The following is a 17,947-nucleotide window of genomic DNA, read 5'->3' on the forward strand; positions in this document are numbered from 1 at the left end:
TTTTAAACTTTTCCTTTAATCTACTACAAAAAGAAAGCAGAAAGTTTTAGTTTGAATCCTGTTTCTATTACTTTTTATATGTCTGACCTCATTAATGTTGTTTAACCTCTTAGGGCTAAAATTTCTGCATCTACATAATGAAAGAGTTTTATTAGGTAATCTTTAAAAGTCCTTCCTGCTTTAAATTTTTGATCCTATCAAACATACTGTATTGTCTTGTTTCTAAAACAACTACAGATGATCAGGAGGCAGTGGGGTATAGTACACAGCCCTGGTCTTGGTGCCGAGACCCAAGTTCTAAATGATGCTCAGAAATTTACCAGCTGTAAAACACATAGATAACCTTAAATCCCTAAAATCCTCACTTTTCTTTTACCTAAGTTAAACTTTTACTCTGTTTCCTTTAATTCAAATTTCAGTTTTCTTATCTGTAAAATGAGAATTAAAAATAATCATTCCTGCATTCGATTCTTTGTAGTTATCTAGAATTCACTGTATCGAAGCTAATATAGACAATGGTAATTGCAATAGGATCTGCCTTCTATTAAAATTAAATAAATAGGGAGACTGCCAGATTATCTTGTTCCTTTAGCAGAAAAAAAACAGTGATCAAATCTCACATATAATAATTTGGTGCAGAAAATAATGGTCTAAGTAACATACAATTCAAATCTATTTCATATTCAATTTCTTCACTTCATATTCTGGAAAGGCTTATAATTGGAATTGATTTTTCTTCAGTACCTTAAACAGTACTGTGAATATTACATAGAATTAATTCTATAGTAAAAAGTACAGAGATCTTATAACAGAAAGTACCAATGACTTAAAATATCATTCTTTAAAATGATAGAGCCAGTGGAACCTGTTGCAACCAGCTTTCCTCCCACTTAGCCTCCAGAAATTCTACTCGGTCCAACCCTGGTGAGGTTTGCCATAGTTCAAACCTCTAAAGCACTATAGCTGCTCTGTTCTTTATGTTTATGTCTCCTATTCGAAATGTAGTGCCTTGTTTGCTTGGTAGGCCATCCAGCCGAGACACAGCTTTGTGGTCTGGCTTTTTCTGTTGCTTGTCTGCAGGTGTGACCTTATTTACCTATCTATAGCAAGTGGTACATTCCTTAAATAAAACTTCTGTTGCATTGCCCTTCTTTTCACTTTTCGAAGATAAGGCAGAAAAAACCAGCGAGTGAGTAGATTGCCAGGCTATTCTGGATGCCAGATCTTTGCAAAATATTACAGATTTCCCCCATAAGGCAAGGATCCTTAACCTTTTTTGTGTCTATGCCTATCATGGACTCCTTTGGCAGTCTGGCGAAGCCTATCGATTCCTCAGATAATGGATATAAATGAATAAAATAAAATACATAAGATTACAAAGAAAAGTAATTATACTGGATACAGTTATCCAAATGTTACAGTCACATTTATAGACTCCAGCTTAAGAACCTTTTGCCCTAAGTAGATGAGTAAAATTGATCGACTTTTTCAGGTTCACAGATTTGAGATGTCAGTGAGGCAGTAACTTCAAGGCAGAGCTGAGGAGACTCAAATGAGGAGATGTCATATTGTGTTTTATCTTCTTTATCTTTTTTTTTTTTAACCCTTATACTTCAGTGTATTGTCTCATAGGTGGAAGATTGGTAAGGGTGGGCAATGGGGGTCAAGTGACTTGCCCAGGGTCACACAGCTGGGAAGTGGCTGAGGCCGGGTTTGAACCTAGGACCTCCCGTCTCTAGGCCTAACTCTCAATCCACTGAGCTACCCAGCTGCCCCTGTCATATTGTGTTTTGTGTCTAATTCCCTTGTTAATGTAAGTGCTGGGTCAGACTCAAGGTCTCTTTATTGCCCGTTCAGGAAGATACTGAAATTAGCTGATGCGTTGGTAGGGCTAAGGCCAGTATGTGGCTGGTTTTTTTTTTTCAATAGTTTCTTTTACACTAATGGAAGAGAAGCAGGTTTTTTGTTTGTTTGTTTTTAAGCAGGGTAAGCTAAGTAGGTGTTGTGAACCCAGTTAATAGGTACTCTAAATAAACGAGGCCATTTTTTCCTCTTTTTTGACCATGACCACACTTTAAATTTGCACTACCAGACATAGTACATTCTATAATCTGGCTTCAGCAATAGTCAGAGAGGACAATTAGAACTGCTGGCTAAGTGTGGGCTTTTCCTTGTGTAGTAGAAATGTACCATAGAAATCAGGATGTTTGAGGACCATTAACTCTTCCCACATTCAACTTGTGTTGACAGTCCCTTAGGGATTCAAGGCATAACTCCTGAGTAGACAAATGAATTCATTCAGACTAAGACTTAATAAACACTCTCTTAGACCCAGTTGCTTCTTAATCATTGTTGACTCAAAATTTCTCTCCTTAATGACATCCCCATATTTTTGTCACTTGAATTTCCAATAATCTTCTAATCCATCCTATTTGAAAATGATATTGTTGAAATTAAGTTGAGTGAAAAGGCCAGATTCCTTATGCATGTAGAGAATCAGAACCTTTATTTAATTAGAGCTAGAGCAGATAGAGACTAGCTAACACATTATTTGTTTTTATAATCAGGAAACTGAGACCCCTTCCCCCCCTGCACAAGTAAATCAGCTTGCCTAATATTAAATTATAAGTAACTGATCTGAGACTATAACACAGATCTCTTGACTCCTCATTTAATATCTAGTTCATCACTATGTTCTGAGTTCTAGTGGATATATTGATTTGGAAAATTTCTTTACTTTTGGTAATTATTTACTACTTTCTTTTACGCTTCCCCTTGCTTTTTAGTATCCATAGGCTGTTCATTTTGAGATTTTGGATTCATAATTCCACATTGCTTTCAGGATAAAATATATGGTCTTTATTTGTCATTTAAATCTCTTGACAGTTTTCCATCTTCCTACTTTTCCAATTTTCTTTCACTTTACTCCCCCCATACACTCTTATGTGACTGTCTTCCTGGACCTACTTACTCTTCCTCTCCATATTCTGACTTCATGCATTGGCTACATCCTATGATTGAAATAATCTGCTTCTTTACCTCAATCCCTCAAGACTCAAATCAGATCTCATGTAAGTCTTTTCTCTTTTCTTCTCTGGAACCTTCACTACTCTAAGGTTACCTTCCATGTCTTCTTTAAATATTTTGCATGGCATGTCTCTCCCATAAGAGCATGAGGACAAGAACATTTCAATTTTTTTTTTGGATCCCTAGTGCTTGACACAGTTTTTGGCACAAAAGCAATTAGTGAATACTTGCGGGTTACAGGATGAAAGTCCTTTAAAACTAAAGGAAAATAGGCTTGCATATGTGATAAATATAATAGTAACTTGATTGACTTGCAGATTTACACAGATTGGAGACAGATGGGTAGAGAATTTTAAGTAAACTTCATTTTGTAACAATTTACCTTTAAAAACACAAGGAGATTTTCTAACAAAAGTTTTAGGTTTGGAAGTTAAATGAGAGTTTAAAAGTTTCTTCATGGTAAGCTCTTAATTTCTAAAAGTAATTTTCATTAGTGATGAAGTAATCTGAAGTAATGAGACAGTTGGCATTTTTAAACATGTTGGGTCCCACATGTAAAATGGAAAGTTTTACCAGGAAACCATTCTGCTTTTGCTTTTTTTGGTCATCAACAATAAGCAGTGGTTTTCTCCTTAGATGTTTCCTACTACTGCAGCTGTTTATATGAAAAAGTGTCCTGTTATGGACAAAATGACATCAGTCTTGTCTATACTTTGCTCGCTCCAAACTTGGGATCTTTTTTTCAGGCTTCCATTTATATGCACAGACCTGAGTTTTTTGGATGCCCTTAAATTAAAGGCTGTTTTGGAAAGTTTGGCTCAAGTGATATTGCTTATCCAGTAAAAAGTCAATTCTCAACTAGCCAAGCTAACTACTGGAGGTTATATGGATAAGCCCAGATTTTTAGTTATTGATCTAAGATCCCCTATTCTACTTTTATGACATATAATCAGCAGTAACATTAAATAATTAAAAATTAAAATAACTTTATCCATCCACTTCATATTGTTCGTAGTAAGAATGACCAGAAGACTATCAGAAGGAACAAGCATAATTTTCTCCTGAAAAATGAAGGATTTCCTGTTTATATGCTGTAGCTTAAGCCCAAAATATGACTAACATCAAAATTAATCATATTATGAATTCAGTAAGTCAGAATTTCATTTAGTCAAATACATAAGGTAATACCAACTTCATGGTGTTATGTTAAGAATTTCCGGTGATCTCTTTTTAATTGTGGTTTGTAATGTTACCTGACTTGAGTAGAGACTTTAATGGCGCACTTATTAGGTATGTTGTTGTATGATACAAAACTCATACACTATATGGCAAAATCAGGATACAAAAATATCTGGAAACATTGCTACCATGAAATAAATTAAATAGGATAAAGGTGGCCAGCCAGAAAACATCAGGGTGTTTGGGGCAGCATTGATAGAAATTGTCAATATCAAAGGGCAGTTAATTGTTTCACTGTACCCTACATTAGACTCCGTTTAGAATACCTTTTCAGTTTTGGTTGACATGCTTTGAGAGATACTGACAAAATGGATTATTATCTAGGGGAAGATGATCACTATGGTGAGAGTATTATATACATGGCACCCAATGAAGCTATGACAGTGTTAAACCACTTTAAGAAGGATACAACATAACATCCAGGAATAGACAATATGTCCTCTACTCTGCCATCATCAAGCCATGTCTAATGAATAAGATTCAGTAATAGACACTACATGTTAGACAGCTAGAAAAGAGCAACTAGGATGGTGAAGTTTTGCAAGAAAATATAATATGAAAATAAATTGAATGAAAAGGGGGAACCAGCAGGGAGAGGTTAATAAAAACTACATTTAAGTAAATGAAGAGCTGCCATAAAGAAAAGAGATTAGAGTTATTGTGCTTGGCTAGAAGGTAGAAGTGGGAGTAAAGGGTGGAAACTGCAAAAGGCTAAAAAAACTTCCTAAAAATAAGGAGCTATCCAAAGTGAAATGGGCTGCTTTGGAAGGCAGTGATTCTACTGTGTTCCAGAAGGCAAAAGAACTAAGACTAATGGGTGGAAATTATGGTGAGCCAAAATCTCCTGTCTTGTAAGGAAGAACTTTCTAATATTGAATATTGTCCAAAAAATGAAATGATTTTCCTTTTGAGGAAGGGAGTTGCACAACATAGAAGTGTTCAAGCAATGGCCTGATGATCCAGTATCTTAAAAGATCTTTAAAAGAACGAGTGTATACCTACAATAGGTAGTCAGATTAAATGTAGTTGTTATTTTATCTTTTCTGTTGGTATTAATTATAGCACCTAGATAATAATGATTAAAAAATCTCTCAAGAAGTTGAACATATTCACTGTTGTAGGCATGTGCATAATTATATTATAGAAAGTTGGGTATGATTCCTTTCCTGACAATATGTAGCTATATTTTTGCTGTGCTAATGCCAACTACTGTCAGTATAAGGATATGCTTGATCTGGTTTTCTACATTTTGGTGTATCTACAAATAATTAGTCAATGTTTATTTAGATTCTGTGTCATGAGAACCATTATGAAAGATAAATCTGAGACCTGTTATTTAGTGCAGTGACATCAGAGGGCTAGACCAGTTACTTTCCAGTTTCCACTTGAATTATTTAAACAAAAGATGAATAAATTGGTGGGGAAAGATGTTGATCATCCACAGACTCCATACTAATGTATGAACTTTATTCATCTGCCAATGCTAAGAAATAGATAGACAGGCAGAGGTAGAGAAAGAAAAAGAATAGAAAGGCAGAAAGGTGGTGGAAGAGGGCAGAAAGAGATAGAAACATAGGAATAGAGACAGAGAAAAGCTCAGAGCATGGGAAAAGAGGGAGAGAGTACAAAAAGAAAGCAAAAGAATGAAAGAAAAAATGAAGAGGAAAGAGAGGGGGAAAAGAGGGAGACAGAATTAGAGATATAGAGAGACAGAATAGAAATATTGAGAGAGAACATGGACAAAAAGTGGGAAGGAGTAAGAAAAGGAAGAGAAAGTAGAACAAAAAGAGGGAAAGAGAGGAGAAACAGAAGAGAGAGATAAATAGAGACAGAGAGAGGCAGGCATGGATAGAAAGAAAACAAAACTTTTGTGAGAGAGGGTGGGAGAGAGATGGTCTGTGAGATGGTAGAGAGAATAAAAAGGAGAGAGGAGAGGAAAAAGAAGGGAGGAAAGGAGAGAGAGCAACTGAGAAACAGAGAATAATCTCTTCAAGTGAAGATAAGGGAAAGGTATAACAAATAACTCAAGTGGTTTGGATCTTCTCGTGCTATTGTCTCTCACCAGCCAAATATGGAATGCTTTCATGCCAACAGAGTGGTGGGTTCACTTCTGCCTAGGTCTGGTTTTAAACCATTCAGCAAAGCTACAAAAATGAAAATGGGCTTAAGCTTTAATGGAGGTAGGTTGGGAGGGTGGATCTTTGAGAAGGAGGCAGGTGTGGGAATATATGGGCAAGTGAAATGAAATACTGTTGTTTCTCTTTACAGTGCCTTTGTTAGGGAGCATTTAGTTTCATCTCCTTGTCTGTTTTAGCTCTCAAACACCATTCATCTACCCTGAATTGCCTCAATTAGAATGATAATCAAAAGGCTTATGTAATGTCACAAATAGTATTTGATGGGACTGCAGAACCCTTACTGAACTCCTGCATACATTCTAATCCCACAAGCAGCAATGTAGACTAGAAAGACTAGCCTTGGAGTCAAAATATATCTTGAGTCACTGTGATCTTTCATCTGTCACTAAACTTTGGTTCCCCTTTTTGTAAAATGGGAATATAGCACTACTTGACTCAAAGAGCTGTTGTGGAAGGATTTACAAACAAAACACTATATAAAAAGCAATCTGTTATGGTTATTCTTAACTTTGTGATTATTCAGTCTTTTAAGTCATGTCCACCTCATTATGACCCCATTTGGGGTTTTCTTGGCAAAGATACTGAAGCAGCTTGCCATTTCCTTTTTGAGCTCATTTTACAAATGAGGAAACTGAAGCAGAGTTAAAGTGACATGCATAGGGTCACATAATAAGTATCTGAGGTTGGATTTGAACTTAGGTCTAACTGTCTCCAAGCTCAGCACTCTATCTGCTGTGCCATCTAGCTGCTCTATTCTTAACTTTACCAGACCAAGGAAGAGCCTGCTTTGGGACAGCTATTCAATAACTTATGGTTCAAATGGTGGGAGAATAACTATGACTCATAGCCTTGAAAGAACTGCCTGCTGACCTTTGATCATGGTATTTACCTAAAAAAGGAAAACAAGAATTTATTAAATCCCTACTATGGGCCAAGCATTGTACTCAGCATTGTAGAAGTATTATTTAATTTTATAAAAGACAAAAGAGTTGTTATTTCTTAGAGTTAGTGGTAAGCCAGGATGTAAGATTAAAGCACAGTACTTCGTGTGTATGTGTGTGCATGCGTGCACCTATTTGTGTGTAGTTGTACAACTAGATTGTTTTGACCTTATTTTCAAGGAGCAATCCCTGCTCAATAGGCCAAATAGCTTAATTAAGTCTTTGAGCCTTCCTGAATTGGCTATATTTCCTGTATACATTAATAAAAGCTAATAATTATATTAAATTTTGCATATATTTATCATCATTTTCCTTCTAACAACAGAATATAGTAAAACAATTACTACATCAACTGAATTTCTCTGTATTGAAAACTGTTAAAATACATCTCTGTCTTATTTATCCTTTGGGATCTGAAATTCCTTTCCAGAAGGATAATAAAAAAGTGGTATTTTTTCTTATTACAATGAGGTACTAGGATAAGTGGGTGGAGTACCAACAAAAAATTCTATTTTACAAAAGAGGAGAGAAATAAGATATAGATTTTTGAGTCCATATTAAAAATGTTTGTACATGTATATGTTTACATATATAGTGTTCTGTTTAATTAATATTGATAGCTTAGGCTTTTTTTCTTACAGATTTTTCCATTACTGAATATTGTATTGTATTTAAGTTTATGGGGAAGTAACTTAAAATATTCATAAACCCAAACACATTTTGGTACAGAACTTTTTCATGTTGGAGTCACTAAAAACTTTTCTTCCATAAAATATAGTCATTAACCCCTATATCTGTATATACACATATATGTAAATATCCACATACATATATGTTTTTCTTTGTAGCCCCCAAGCATGTAGTCTAGTGCCTGGCACACAGTAAGCACTTGATAAATGTTTATTTATCAATTAATTTATTATCTTTGTCATTTCCTAATCTTTATGCCTTTAGCACTTAAGTGCCTTATGTCTATAGCATGCACTAAATAAATGTTTGCCCAATGAAATCCAGTAATGTATAATAATTTGTTTTGCCAACAATGGCAACAAATAAATATTGCCTATCTTTAAATTACTTCAAAGTCAAAAATATTTCCCTGAAATAAGGTATTTAATTTAAACCGTTATACTAAAATCTTAGTATTTAAGAAAATTTCTAATCGAATTAAAGAACAAGTATGAAATAGTTCACATAGCTTTCAAAGATGATTACTTTTACCTCAGATATGGCTTATAAACATTGGAAAATCTATTCCCAGTATGTCCTCGAAGCTATATACACAGACATACATAAATATCCAATAAGCTAAGGAATAGTGACAAGGACTACAAGAATATGAAATTAATTGATTATTTGATGCTTTGGAATTTTGATTAAAAATATAAAAATGTTTCCTATTTCACAGTTGGTGACAGTAGATAATAGAGAGCCAATAAAAGGTTTTGAAAAAAGGAAGCGATGCTATAAAGTATATATTGAAGGATTAATATGAAAGTTGTATGAAGGATAAGAGGCAGCATAGCATAGTGAATATATAAGTGCTCACTCTGAAGCCAAGAAGACGTGAATTTAAATCCTGTTTCTGACTCATACTGGCTATGTGATATTGGGCAATTCATTTAACCTCTTAGTGCCCTTGGAAAATCTTTCTATAAATTGCAGTGGAGATGCCAACTTATTTTGATAGAAGGAGTTCTTCATGTCCCTGAACTGGTAAAAAAGGCAAATGTAGTCAGAGAAAAAGAGAAGATAGAAGAAAGAAAGGAGGGAGAGGGGAAGGAAGAAGGAAGGAAGGATCAAATGTTGTTTTTGTTTTTTTTCTAACACCATAAGAAAAAGTATAGTTTCAAACTCAGGATGTATTCTCTCTGTCTCCAGCTTGTTTTGAATTTTTTGTGGCAGGTAAATGACACAACAGATTTAAGTGCTTTACTTGGACTCCTTCCTCAGCCTTACAAGCTATGTAACCCTAGACAAGTCATTTCATCTCTCTGAGACTGAGTTTCCTCATTTGTAAAATGGTGAAAATAATACCATGTGCCTCACGAGGTGTTTCTAAAGATCAGAAAAGATAATATGTGTAAAGTATTTTGAAAACCTTAAAGGGGTATAAAAATAACAGCTATTATTATTCTTTTCAAATTCTATATTCCTTTACTTTTCTAGACCTCTGTTTGTATATATTTTTCCATCACGTGTTCATATAACTTATCATAATCACAACTCAATGTATTTATGACCTATATTTGAATGCCCCTAACATATTAAACATTACTTCTGTTCTTATTTACCATTTCCTGCCCTTAACGTTTTTTTATTTGTTTTTTTTCCACCAGTTTGGGGATGTGCCAACTGCAGAGTAACACTCTCCAACCCTTCTGGGATTTTTACCTCGCCATGCTACCCCAATGAGTATCCAAACAGCCAGGTTTGCATGTGGACACTCCGAGCTCCAACTGGATACATCATTCAGATAACATTTAATGATTTTGATATTGAAGAAGCTCCCAACTGCATTTATGATTCATTATCCCTTGACAATGGAGAAAGCCAGACTAAATTTTGTGGAGCAACTGCCAAGGGTTTATCGTTTAATTCAAGTGCGAATGAGATGCATGTGTCCTTTTCAAGTGACTTTAGCATCCAGAAGAAAGGCTTCAATGCCAGCTACATCCGAGGTATGTAAACTGAAAGAAGTGCCAAGCTTCTGCTTTTATTTAACATGTGTTATAGTAAACAGACAACAGAACTCAAAGAGAGACTTAAGCTCTTTTATGTATAAGTCTGTGATTTGAATTTGACTTTCAGGGCAAGTTTGTGTCAAAACTGAACACTATATAGATTCTAGGTCCAGGATTTGGTGACAGTAGGACTTATTATTTTAGATTATTTCCATGTAGAAAACATAATGACTATTTGGAATATGCACATGTTGTTTTCTCTGTTAGTAATTTGGTCCTCGTAAATATAACATTAATTCAACTGTCAATTTAAAACATGTATACTTGTGGTTAATTTTTTATTTTTGGAATGCTACCCTTTCAAGATTTATACTAGGGCACAAGTATAGAATGTCAGCATGTCAAAGATTGTAAATAAGGCAGTATAAACTAACAACTTTGATATGAAGCTGGTGGATTCATTTATTGCCCGACTCCCCACAATCCCCCTACTTCTTGAAGTTCAAGTTGGGTAATTGAACACATACTGTGTAAGACCCTGGGCAATCTATTTAATAGTCTCTTAATGTCATAGGTAATTCTCTGAGATGATAAGTAAGAGGACAGATGTCAATCTACACTGGTAGAGGGAGTTTGTTTATAGGACCAGTGAAATCACTGATCTAGTTAAAAAAATTAGTTTTCTGTACCAAAAAGAATTAGAAAGTATACTCATGATCTAACTTTATAGATCAAAACAAATATTATGACTTCTAAATATAAGAATCCTACAAAACTTTTGGCTTTAAAGAAAAAAAACCTATTTTTGTACAACTTTTGAAATAATCCTCCATGATGAACCTCAAGTAATTAGGGCAAAAATACCTCCAAAATTTTCAAAGGAAATTGTGTTTTCAGTATTGTATGCTATTTTATTTACCATAGCACATATGTGACTTCTTGAAAATTGATCATATCTAATACTGTGTATGACATACACTCAAAGTATATTTTAAATCTGTAATCATAGTTTCATAGTTTTTATTGCCATTTTTCAATACTGTCCAACTCATTTGGAGTTTTCATGCCAAATATAGTGGAGTGGTTTGCCATTCCCTTCTTCAGCTCATTTTATATATGGGGAAACTGAGGCAAACAGGGCTAAGTTACTTGCCCAGGGACACTGAACTATTAAGTATCTGAGGCCAGATTTGAAATCAGAAAAATGATTCTTCCTGACTCCAACCCCACACTCTATCCACTGTACCGCATAGCTGCCCCCTTTTTCATATTTTAGTACCCCTGTCCTGAGAGAGCTAAAATTTCCCAGAGGAATTGGTAAATGGTAAACAATTGAAAATTTGATGAGAGGAGAAAAAATTACTTGATGCAGACTTTATATTTTTTCTTCCATCTCACCAGAGTCATTTAAAATAATCCTGAGTTTGATTTTATAAAAAGATAAAGTCTTTCATGCTATATTTTGTGGAAAAGAGAGAGTAATATAGGATAGAACAATTAGATGAGTTTAGAACCTGTGGATTGGGTGATAATATTAGACTTCATAAACTGAGATCCTAACTATTGAGCTACAGGTAGTTGTCTAGAGGGTGAGAGATATGAGATACACACACACACACACTCACATACACACACACACACACACACACATCTTCCAATCCATCCCAAGGTCTTTCACATTATTGATTACCCTTATCTGGGCACTCTACTACTTATTAATGTTTTTCTTAAGATATGATACTTACAGTTCAGTGAATATAATAGATACTGGAAAAGTGGCACTTACCTCAAAAAATATTGGGTGCTAAATGGATACTTCTGAAATGAATGTAGCCTTTGTACATAATACTCATCAGAGTAACAACTCTCCAAAAGCCCACACTGATTTCTCAGCAATATATATATAGAGAGAGAGATTGGACCTGTGATTTCACTGATTCAGGAATTTCCTAGGTGAGGAAACTGCCCTTTACCAATGCAGCTTAGCACCTTCTCTGAGATTTTATATATTTATTACCCATATTAAATAAGTGTATGGACTGAAGAAAACTAGTACATAGATAAAGTTAAGGAACTGGATAGAGACTATGTCATTTGGAAATAGTAACAAGTGCATTTAGTATCTTTTCTATTCCCATTTCAGGTGGTTTGTTTTTCATTAGTCGCCCCTTTAAAAAAGAAATCTAACTTCATATTTCCCAGCTAAGTATATTAGCATCAAGAGAAGGTGAAAGTAGAAAAATCTATGGTAAAGAGAGTACAAGTGGAAAATGTCAGAAGGCATTTTAAATTTTATTCCTTAAACCTTTACCTTCTGTCTTAGAATCAATACTAAGTATCAGTTCCACAGCAGAAGAAAGGTAAGGTCTAGGCAATTGTGATTAATTGAATTGCCCAGAGTCACCCAGATAGAAGTATCTGAGGCTAGATTTGAACCCAGGTCCTCCCACTTCTAGGCCTGGAGCTCTATTTACTGAGCCAGCTAGATGTCCCTCAGATTTTATTTTTTAAAACAGATTTTTCTCCTAATTAAACAAACATGAAAAATAACTGCCAATAAAATTACCCTTTTCCTCTTTCTGAATCTTATGATATTAAAAACTGCAGTAGAAACTGCACAGAATTATTGCCTCCCTGATCATGTGTGGGTGTTTCCCACAGTTCAAATCCTGAGATCTGTTCACTAGTTAGTGACTTGGCTGGTCTGAGTCCCCAGAGTTTCGCATTGTGATATAGCCAAGGCTTTGAATGAGTAGGGATTCCCTTTATTGGGCCTCTCTGTGCCTCCTCATATTATAAATAACTCAGTATCTACCCCAAAAGCTTGCAAATAGCTGGCCCAATAGAGGTGAGCCTTAAGGATAGGAGGTTAATCAAGGGAGAAATTATGTTGGAAAGTGATCACAGAAAAGGGGTAAAGCCCAGTGTAAAAGATTTTGGCAATGAGTTGGCAATAGTAGTGGGATGGTCAAAGAAACCCAGGGGAGCGGCAAAGAATGAGGGAAAATAGGGTTCCAGTAAATTGATCTGGAGCAAAGAAATACAATATATTAAGGTTTTAGCAAGTCCCAGTTCTGGAACTAACTTGTATTTCTGTGTTTCTTTTATTGTTGTGTTTTGTACTAGTTGCTGTGTCCCTGAGGAATCAGAAAGTCATTATTCCCCAGACCACAGATGCTAACCAGGTGTCTGTTGCAAAAACTGTCTCAATTCCAGAACTCAGTGCATTCACTGTATGTTTCGAAGCAACAAAAATTGGCAATGAAGACGACTGGATAGCTTTCTCTTACTCAGATGCTTCATCAACCCAATTGCTGAGCTTTGGAAAGGTCAAAAGGGGATACTTCCTCTCTATCTTCGGTGTGGAATGCCCACTAAACAAGGTTTTAACAGTTGATTCACATGAAGACATTTTCACAGAAAACTTTGAACAACTGTGCCTAACTTGGAATAGCTCTTTAGGCTCTGTCAGTGTGAATTTCAAAAGGAACTATGAGACAGTTATATGCAATTCTACCATTAGCAAGGTTATTCCTGGGAATGGGAAATTGCTGCTGGGTTCCAACCAAAATGAAATAGCCTCTTTAAAAGGGGACATTTACAACTTTCGTCTTTGGAATTTCACCATGAATTCCAAAACTCTGTCCAACCTCAGCTGTAATGTGAAAGGGAACGTTGTCGACTGGCAAAATGATTTTTGGAATATCCCGACCTCAGTTCTGAAAGCTGAAAACAACCTAAGTTGTGGTAAGTATGTATAGCAAAATGCCTTTCCTTTCTGAGCTTTCTCATTGTTCTGAAAATTTGTTTTTCTGCAATAAATTAGTATATGTCCCTAAAAAAAGGAGTAAGCCCCCCCCAACCATCAGTATATATTTTTTTCTCAACTTGCTTACTCAGCTCTGCAAAATATAATTTTTGCTATGGGGTTTGTTCTTTTTTAAAACATTTAATCAAAGCCTTCTGGTCTTACTTCCCATGTGTCACATGATATTTAGTGATTTATAATTAACATATTTATACTTCTATTTTTTAGTCACTATGTAATCTAAAGATGAAATTTAATTAGATTTAAACCAGGGAAAAGTAATAAATAGCAATAAAAGTCTTATTCCTCCCTATTGCTTTAAATAAAAAAAAAGTAGTTGAGCTAATGAGTTAATTGATACTTTGGAAGGAAATTAAGTCAAAAAAATAGACAAGATCAGTATCCACCTAAGCAATCATTTGATAGCCTTTACATATAGAAATTACTGATTTCACAAGTAATTTCACAAGTAATTCACAAGTAATTTTGCAATCCTTGAGATCCGGAAGGACCTGACTGTAAAGAAAAACAGAGAAAAGTCTGATGTAAAAGTAAACCATTTGACCTCTTAGAGTATCTTCTTTTGGTTATGTTTGACATTTCACATTACAGACTTTAACTGAAGCACATCAGATGTCAGAAAGCAGATCACTTAAATAAATAAAATATTGGTATTCCCTATAGCATTAATTTAAATGTAAGCAAGCCTCCTATTATTTTTGTAATTGCCAGTTTTGATTAATCTTTTCCTCACCGATCATTTCACCAATCATGAGATTAAAAGTATCACTAATACTACATATAGTCAATTCCTGATTATTCACACTAATGGAAGAGAACTGATTTTGACTCCCAAAATAACTTCTGCTTGGATTTGGAGTGAAATATTGCATTTGTCTTGGAACAGGAACATAACCGACCTTGAGGGAATCCACAGCACTTCAAACAAAGCTATGAAGATCAGAATCAGGGAGATCTAGAGAGAGCTTCTTGTCCCAACCCCCACAAGACTTTCTCAGTTTGAGGAACTGATTAGCTCCTGTTGCTTGCCCTCCCATTAAGTTTATTGACTGTCTGGCCCACACTTTCCCTGCAGGAGGTAGGAGGCAATTAAGTGATTTGACTTCAGAGGTATTTCCTGGTGGGTGGGTGGAAAGATGGTCAATTATGACCCTCTTCCAGAAAGAGACTCCAGAATGCTCTGAGGGCTGGGTGGTGTTCCCCCAGTTAGCCCTTCCCAATCAGGAAGTTATCACAAGCTAAACCTTCAAATTTAACCACAATTTAGCTTGTACAAAACCTTCTGGAGCAACAGTCTTTGTAGCAGGCGCTGGGTGAATAAGCTAGCATGTGCTTCCTGTATTTGAGTGCCCTCTAGTTTAGATGCCTAATTTTGCCAATCCCTTGCCAGTCATTGAAAGGTCAGGGCACCAGCTAAAGTGACTGCTTTCTATTCCTCATAATGACCCCTATAAACATCCAATTTCAGTAGCCCAGAGTTTCTGTTCTTTCAGTGTCCAGAGAAAACAGGTTCTTTGGAATTCCTTCATTGGCCCAACCTCACCTCACTCTCTTTTGTTTAACTAGCTATGTACACAAGATGCGTAGGTATAAGCCAGTATTATCAGTAAGGCTTGTTCATTGTGGATCTAAGTATAAAAATCAATTCTGTCTCTGTGCCTTTGAATGAACTACTACCCCCCAAAGACCACCATTTCCAAGTACTGAATTTCCTTCCAGGCCAAACTGAGGAGCCATATGGAATCATGTGTTGGAAGGGACCTCAGAATTCTTCAAGTACAAATTCTTTTTATAGATGAAGAAATAGAGACCCAATGGTGTGAAGTGACTTTCCACAAATCAAATAGGCTATAAATGGCAGTGTCTGGAATTGAACTCCAGTTCTCTGACTCTAAATCCTATGTCTTTTCTGGTGACCTACAATGCCCAAAATTCTATTTCTCTCTTTATCCTTTACTCAGTTCGAAATGATCTTTTTCAGATACCTTCTAGCATATTCCTTCTACTTATGTTTATACTTGTCACAATCTCTCTTGTACCGTAATTATTTATGAATATGTTATGGCAACCTTGTAGACTTTAATCCATCTGATAAAAAGGTCTATGTCTCATTTCTCTTTGTATTCTCAGAGCCCATATACTTTGTGTCGTTTGGAGGAAACTGTAATATTACCTTCTCTGTTGTTGTTCAGTCATTTCAATTGTGTTCAATTCTTTGTGCCTCCATTTAGAGTTGTCTTGGTAAAAACACTGGAGTAGTTTGCCATTTCTCTAGCTCATTTTACAGCTGGGGAAATGGAGGCAAACAAGGTTAAGTGATATGCCCAGCATCACACAGCTAGCAAGTATCTAAGACCAGATTTGAACTCATGAAAATAATTCTTCCTAACTTCAGGTTGGGCACTCTATCCACTGCTCTCTTTTCTTCTGTAGTGATTATCAAACTTCACATCTCTACATACTCTAATTCTCATCTATATCTTTCCTTCAATCCTCCCAATAGAGTAGAAACTTCATTTTGTTCTTTTAACATCTCAAACTTCTCAATGTGCTCTTTGGCTTTGTCCATCTGACCCCTTTTATTCTCAGTACTTGACCGGCCCCCTCCTTTCCAGATCCTAAATGAGGCATCACAACTCCCTAGGCAACCAGCGCATTATTGTCTATGCATGGAGGCATTTGCAAAATCTTTACTATTGATAGAAAATTATTTTTCTTTGGAATCTGTAACCCATAGAATATAGTACACAGTTAAGGATATTTGTTGACTAGATTGAATCAAGTTGTGTTATCAGTATGCCAAGAACAGAATAATCAAGAGAATCTTCTGACTTCTAGTTTGAAGTCTTCATGTTTCATTTGTCAGTGCCTTGAAATTTTTCCCCCAATGTACTGTCTCCTTCAAACTTTACAGCCTTCGACAAATCTGAATGGGTTTTGTATAGAAGTATAAATTGCAAATGACTAAGTACATCAACAATGACTTCATTTAGAGGACTGAATGTTCATATGTTCAGTGGAATTTAGCTCTGTTACTTTTACAGTGGTCTTCCTGAATTCAAAGTGACTTTTAATACCGTCATTACTTTTACTCATGACCTGGATTAGAAATGATGGGGAGGGAATTTCCTGCTGCTTAATAATCATCTTTGGGAGTTGAAAAGCTGTGTCAGTTATAAACTACCAGGAAATACCTGTAACAGAGATTATTTGAATGCCTTTTAACTGAGCAGAATTGTAATAAATAAATAAATAAAATTATATATTATTAGTGTTTTAACCTTCCTACACTCCACCCATTCCCCATCAGTGCATTGTTATGCACTGATTAGAGAAATTCATTTCCTCAAAACTAATAATCATGCAATAACCAATAGAGAAATAGGATTGCATTCCAAACATTCCATTGAACTGACCGTGTCAGTTAAATATGCAGTTTTTATTCCAAGATCAACTCTCCAAAGAAAATGTAATGATTTTTCCAAGTGTGAATTATTAAAATAAATAAAATTTGAATTGAAAAGTATAACAGTAAAACAAAACATTTACTATAAGAATTGTGGTACCTGGGATCCACTTGATGAATCTCCCAGTCATAGTGAGATCAAAATATTCTTGGTAAAAATTTCAGCTATTTTAAAATCTGCATGCCTGCTCACAAACTTAAAATATTGCTGACTTAAGAGGGGATTTTTGGAACAATTTTTATTTAATTTGATTTTCTTCATGGATCTCTTTTTAAAACTAATTTTTAGTTATTTAATAGTTTTTTGCATCTTTATAATGATAGAAAATATTTTTTCTGTAATTTTAGTAGCTAAGTCTAATTTTATGACATCTTATGTATGTATATATGTATAGATAAGTGTCCATGCTCACTTTACATAAATTTTTATGTAAACATGTGTATTATATGAATACACACAAATGCCTATATTATTTAGTATACACTGCTTTATATTCATATGTTTGGGAGTATATCATGGCTAAATGTTATGAGCTGAATTGAAGTCCTTAAACTGGCCAATTTCTATCATTGTTCAAAAAATAAATAGATTTTATTTGTATTAGTAATTTTATTTTTGACTT

The 17,947-nt window shown here is 35.1% G+C and overlaps 1 protein-coding gene across 3 annotated transcripts in view; it reads left to right on the top strand.

Moving 5' to 3' along the window:
- ADGRG6 (adhesion G protein-coupled receptor G6) overlaps positions 1-17,947 on the top strand; it is a 186,573-nt gene that overhangs the window by 75,147 nt on the left and 93,479 nt on the right. For all 3 annotated transcript variants that reach the window (XM_044677199.1, XM_044677200.1, XM_044677201.1), the window contains exons 2-3: positions 9,685-10,026; positions 13,156-13,776. In XM_044677199.1, coding sequence (XP_044533134.1) covers positions 9,685-10,026; positions 13,156-13,776 — 963 coding nt within the window. The remainder of the gene's footprint in view (positions 1-9,684; positions 10,027-13,155; positions 13,777-17,947) is intronic.

The sequence above is a fragment of the Gracilinanus agilis genome, chromosome 4 (genome assembly GCF_016433145.1).
Source record: "Gracilinanus agilis isolate LMUSP501 chromosome 4, AgileGrace, whole genome shotgun sequence".
NCBI lineage: Eukaryota > Metazoa > Chordata > Mammalia > Didelphimorphia > Didelphidae > Gracilinanus > Gracilinanus agilis.